Source organism: Gigantopelta aegis, chromosome 9 (assembly GCF_016097555.1).
Source record: "Gigantopelta aegis isolate Gae_Host chromosome 9, Gae_host_genome, whole genome shotgun sequence".
Classification (NCBI taxonomy): domain Eukaryota; kingdom Metazoa; phylum Mollusca; class Gastropoda; order Neomphalida; family Peltospiridae; genus Gigantopelta; species Gigantopelta aegis.
In genome coordinates this window covers 7,038,769-7,044,970 of record NC_054707.1, presented here as the reverse complement: position 1 = coordinate 7,044,970, position 6,202 = coordinate 7,038,769, and the positions used below count along the sequence as shown (strand labels likewise).

Sequence of the window (6,202 nt, the reverse complement as noted above, 5' to 3'; positions counted from 1 at the left end):
TTGTGTGTCTGTCTCAATTATCAATGTTTTGTGAGAATCTCAGTTTGGTTGTGTGTCTGTCACAATTATCCATGTCTTGTGAGAATCTCAGTTTGGTTGTGTGTCTGTCACAATTATCAATGTCTTGTGAGAATCTCAGTTTGGTTGTGTGTCTGTCTCAATTACCAATGTCTTGTGAGAATCTCAGTTTGGTTGTGTGTCTGTCTCAATTATCAATGTCTTGTGAGAATCTCAGTTTGGTTGTGTGTCTGTCACAATTATCAATGTCTTGTGAGAATCTCAGTTTGGTTGTGTGTCTGTCTCAATTATCAATGTCTTGTGAGAATCTCAGTTTGGTTGTGTGTCTGTCTCAATTATCAATGTCTTGTGAGAATCTCAGTTTGGTTGTGTGTCTGTCTCAATTATCAATGTCTTGTGAGAATCTCAGTTTGGTTGTGTGTCTGTCTCAATTATCAATGTCTTGTGAGAATCTCAGTTTGGTTGTGTGTCTGTCTCAATTATCCATGTCTTGTGAGAATCTCAGTTTGGTTGTGTGTCTGTCTCAATTATCAATGTCTTGTGAGAATCTCAGTTTGGCTGTGTGTCTGTCACAATTATCCATGTTTTGTGAGAATCTCAGTTTGTCTGTGCGTCTGTCACAATTATCAATGTTTTGTGAGAATCTCAGTTTGGTTGTGTGTCTGTCACAATTATCAATGTCTTGTGAGAATCTCAGTTTGTGTGTCTGTCACAATTATCAATGTCTTGTGAGAATCTCAGTTTGGTTGTGTGTCTGTCACAATTATCAATGTCTTGTGAGAATCTTAGTTTGGTTGTGTGTCTATCACAATTATCAATGTCTTGTGAGAATCTCAATTTGTCTGTGCGTCTGTCTCAATTATCCATGTCTTGTGAGAATCTCAGTTTGTTTGCGTGTCTGTCACAATTATCAATGTCTTGTGAGAACCTGTTTGTCTGTGCGTCTGTCACAATTATCAATGTTTTGTGAGAATCTCAGTTTGGTTGTGTGTGTCTGTCACAATTATCAATGTCTTGTGAGAATCTCAGTTTGTGTGTCTGTCACAATTATCAATGTCTTGTGAGAATCTCAGTTTGGTTGTGTGTCTGTCACAATTATCAATGTCTTGTGAGAACCTGTTTGTCTGTGCGTCTGTCACAATTATCAATGTCTTGTGAGAATCTCAATTTGTCTGTGCGTCTGTCTCAATTATCAATGTCTTGTGAGAATATGTTTGTTTGTGTAGTCTGTCATATATATATATATATATATATATATTTACATAATTGTGTAAAATACAGTGTAAAGAGGTGTGAAAAAAATGCAATACAATTTTTAAAAATAATAATAATCCACCATAACTGGTATAGCAAATGCCATGGTATACATAGAGGATTCGTTACAAGGTTGGGTTTTTTAATATGGAAAATATCAACGGAGTCTATGTTCATCGGTATTCGTCATATGCTTCTTCTTCCTCGTCTTCTTTTTCTTCTACTGCTTCTTCTTCTTCTTCCTCGTCTTCTTCTACCTCCTCTTCTTCTTCTTCTTCGTCTTCTTTTTCTTCTACCGCTTCATCATCTTTTTCCTCTTCCTCTTCTTCATCTTCTTCGTCTTCTTCAACTTCTTTCTCTTCTTCTTCTTCTGCTGCTGCTGCTGCAGTTTCTTCTTTCTCTTCTTCTTCTGATGCTTCTTCCTCATCCTCATCCTTCCTTTCTTCTTCTTTCTTCTTCTTCCTCTCCTGCTGTTTCCTTCTCTTCATCTTTTGTTGTTGCTGCTGCTTCTTTTTCTGCTTCGTCTCCGTTTTCGTCTTCTTCTCCTCCTCATTCTTCTTCTTCGTTTGCTTCTTTTTCTTTCCCCGATATGCTTCGGAAAATACTACAAAATATTTTTCTTCTTGAAAGGTTTGACGTCATCTGGCTGTAACGATGGATTCCCGTCTGTCATGGTACAGGTTCATCCGCGGCTACGTCATTCTGTGGGCGGACATTTTCCTCCTAGTCATCCTCCGCATCCTGCATGTATTCCGGTCCGTGCCATACATCGAACCCGTCGCTACCCAACTCACTAAGCTTGTGGAATGGCTTCCAGAAAATCTGCAGCGCCTCAGAGTGAAAGTATCAGTCTACGGCATCACCAACGTCCGGTTCTTCCACATCATACGCGCGTGGAAATACGAGATCTTCAAACTATCGGAAGTCGGTCAGAAGGCCCCGGACGTCGGGCTCGTGAGGTTCGACGGAGTCAGCTGTCGTCTGCTGGACTTCATGAAGCCGGGGCGACCTCTGGTGGTAGTGTTCGGAAGCTGTACCTGACCCCCGTTCATTAAGCACCTCAAGGAGGTGAGGCACGCGATGGAGAACTATTCTGACGTGGTCGATTTCCTCGTGGTGTATCTGGAGGAGGCACACCCGCCCCAGTGGTGGCAGCGACCTAACAACTACATCATCAACATTCACCAGAATATTCAGGAACGTATCAAAGCAGCAGGTATCCTCAAAGGACTCGGGGTCGACTGCGATATGGTGGTTGACCAGTTGGATAACGCTGCTAACTGGGCGTACGGCGGGCAGCCGGAGAAAGTGTGTATGATTGAGAATGGTATTCTGACGTACGAGAGTGAGAAGGGTCCGTTCGGATTCACCATGGAAGAGGTGGAAAGGCGTCTGAGAAAACTTCAGGAAAATTAACAATGTGTCTAATTAAAACACTAATTGTTAAAATTAAATATTTGTTTTATCATTGCCGACAACGTAAAAGAGACTCGGTAATGTATACGTGTCATAATATTACTATTGTAATCAGTTACATATATACTGACTGCAACCAAAACTCAATCCATAGTGTCGTCAGATGACGCGCTACATTCGATACAAAACTACAATCTTATATCAAATACAGACACTCCTACGATAGTAGTAAATTAAATGTGGTTTACAATCCCATGTGTTCCCTTGTATTGTTCCATCAATATATATATATATATATATATATATATATATATATATATATATATATAGTGATGTAACAATACAATATATACTGATAGAAAACAGGGAGCATATCTTTTAGATCAAATTTAATTCATTCCTAACATAGTTATGTCTGTACATAAAATAAAAACAGATATAATATGGGGTTGAATGTTTGTATGTGGGGGGGAAGCGGGAAGAGAGGGGGGTGGGTGCTCGCCTGATCTGCGGTCAGTTTAAGATCGATTCTCGTCGGTGAGCCCACTGGACTTTTTCTAGTTCCAGCCAGAGCATCACGACAGGTATATCAAAGGCTGTGGTATGTGATATCCTGTATATGGGATGGTGCATATAAAAGATCCTTTGCTAATAATGAAAACATATTTTAAAAATTAAAAAATTAAAAAATAATGAAAAAAATGTAGCGGGTTTCCTCTCTTATCTACTATATGTCAAAATTACCAAATGTTTGACATTGAAAAAGCAAATGATTAATAAATCAATGTGCTCTAGTGGTGTCGTTAAACAAAACAAACTTTGACATTATGGATGAGGGATCATTGCTGCATTAAGAATGTTGCGGGTTTCCTCTGATGACTACGAGTCAAAATTACCAAATGTTTGACATCCAATAGCCGATGATTAATTAATCAATGTGCTCCAGTGGTGTCGTTAAAAAAAAAAAAAAAAAAAAAAAAATATGGATGAGCGATATGTTCCCTAATTTTTCTCCATCACTATATAATGTTAGTCAGAAAATACTACAAGAAATGAAATGTTTTATTTTACGATGCACTCAACACATTTTATTTACGGTTATATGGCGTCAGACATATGGTTAAGGACCACACAGATATTGAGAGAGGAATCCCGCTGTCGCCACTTCATGGGCTACTCTTTTCGATTAGCAGCAAGGGATCTTTTATATGCACTATCTCACAGATAGGAGAACACATACCACGGCCTTTGATATACCAGTCGAGGTGCACTGGCTGGAACGAGAAATAGCCCAAGGGGCCCACCGACGGGGATCGACACCACTTGGCTACGTCCCCCTCCCCCCCCCCCCCGCACCCCACCCCCTATCTGAAATTTATGTTTTAGAATTTAATATTAAATTTGGTCCCTATATATATATATATTGGTCCCCGACTCCCATGTAATAAATGTGGGTTCTTTATGTTTCACTCGTATCCTTGTGGGGCAGGACGTAGCCCTGTGGTAAAGCGCTCGCTTGATGTGCGGTCGGTTTGGGATCGATTCCCGTCTGTGGGCCCATTGGGCTATTTCTCGTTCCAGCCAGTGTACCACGACTGGTATATCAAAGACCGTTGTATGTGCTATCCTGACTGGGATAGTGCATATAAAAGATCCCTTGTTACTAATGGAAAAATGTAGCGGGTTTTCTCTCTAAGACTATATGTTGAAATTACCAAATGTTTGACATCCAATAGCCGATGATTAAAAATCAATGTGCTCTAGTGGTGTCATTATACAAACAAAGAAACATATCCATGTCGTCATTTTAGTATTTTTATCAAATGTGGTTTTGTATTTCATTTTTATATTTAACATACTGTAACGGTCAATTCACACTTTGATTGCCAACCTCAAGCGAAACTGAATTTTTTTATTTTATTGTGACGCATTGTAAACTAAAAAGCGTTGAACGAACACGCACCACAATTTGATATGAACTGTGTTAAAACAACACTGACTTCACTAAGAACAGAAGCTGGACAAGGCGAGTCAACTAGTAGCCAACAAGAGTCGGTGGTGGAGTATAAATGTAGCTTCACTCGAATGTACACAGCTTTGCTAAACACATGTCAAGCAGACATATCTGGTAATTTATGTATTTGTTGGAGTGGGTTTTTGTCTTTTTCTAAAGGTGTTATTTAGTTTACACTAACGAGTTGAAATGTTGCTTCCAGTTTGTGTTATAATGAAGAAACTGATGGCCATACAAATACATTTGTTTCGGATGAATATTACACGATGTAAACAATGTTTCAATCAAATTGTAGACCATGTATTTACTAAAATAATGTTGTCATCTTTACAATTCCAATCTGTATATCAAAAATGTACTTTTTATGACATGAATATAAAATATAATGACATAACAAGAATTGAAATAAAACATTTGGAAAGAATTAGGAATTGCTTTTCTTCTTTTTTTCTTCTTTCTTCTTTCTTTCTTTATTTCTTTCTTTCTTTCTTTCTTTCTTTCTTTCTGTGTGTGCGGTATTGATCAGTCAGTGGCGGGTCCAGAAAATCCATTTAGGGACCCCAATGTCATGTGGCCGAAGTCCACAAAGTAATTCCTCGTATTCTCCAACGTAAAAAATGAAAAATGAAACATAAAAAATTTAATATACTAACAGTCGCAAAATTTAGGAGGGGGCGGAACCCTGGGCTCTCCCACTCTTAGATCCGCCACTTGACAGCTTGTAAATTTACAACATTCAAGTAAATATTTTTTTTTTTTATTAGTGTATTCTAGTTCTACACACATACACACATCCAACAAAACGCATCTATATCTATTAGAGACAGATTGACAAAAATAGTAAAAATAGAATTTTGTAGGAAAAACTAATCTAACAAATATAATTCTTCTCTATGGCTGGGTATTGCTAATTTATTCGTATCATGACGAATGTTTTTTAAGAACTGCTCATAAAATAGAACATGTTTGTTACCTCTAGAACACGTTTCAGTCAAACTGATATTAAAAAAGCACACGCACAAGCACACGCGCGCGCGCATACATACATACACACACACACAGACACACACATAGAGAGACACACACATACGCAGACACACACACACATACATACACACGTGCACACGCACGCATGTACACGCACGCACACACATACACACATTTTGAGAAGGCTTGGATTGGATAAAGTGCATGTAGAGAATTACGGCCAGATATATTAAAGAGTGTGTGTGGGAAGGGTGGGGGCCAGGTGCGTGTGCAGGGGGAGAGCTTTGGGGGTGTAGAAATATCCATACTCAAACAATATTCTTTTTCAATATATCTTTCGGAGGAACACTATTCGACCCTTTGCACACGCGCATGGGGTTGCTGGTATTTGTGGATTTCTAGGATCGTATGGCATATTATATATATATGCGATACGATCCTAGAAATCCACAAATACCAGCATATATATGTATGTATGTATGTATGTATGTATATCTATATATATATATATAT

At 38.6% G+C, this 6,202-nt stretch overlaps 2 protein-coding genes across 2 annotated transcripts; both read left to right on the top strand.

Moving 5' to 3' along the window:
- The first annotated feature begins 1,926 nt into the window (after positions 1-1,926).
- Positions 1,927-2,313, top strand: LOC121380803 (thyroxine 5-deiodinase-like). Its single transcript, XM_041509780.1, has one exon. It carries the CDS (start codon positions 1,927-1,929, stop codon positions 2,311-2,313), a length of 387 nt encoding a protein of 128 aa, XP_041365714.1.
- Positions 2,314-2,352: 39 nt separating this feature from the next.
- LOC121380800 (type I iodothyronine deiodinase-like) lies at positions 2,353-2,688 on the top strand. The gene has a single exon (XM_041509777.1). The coding sequence runs from the start codon at positions 2,353-2,355 to the stop codon at positions 2,686-2,688; it is 336 nt and encodes a 111-aa protein (XP_041365711.1).
- Positions 2,689-6,202: the final 3,514 nt, after the last annotated feature.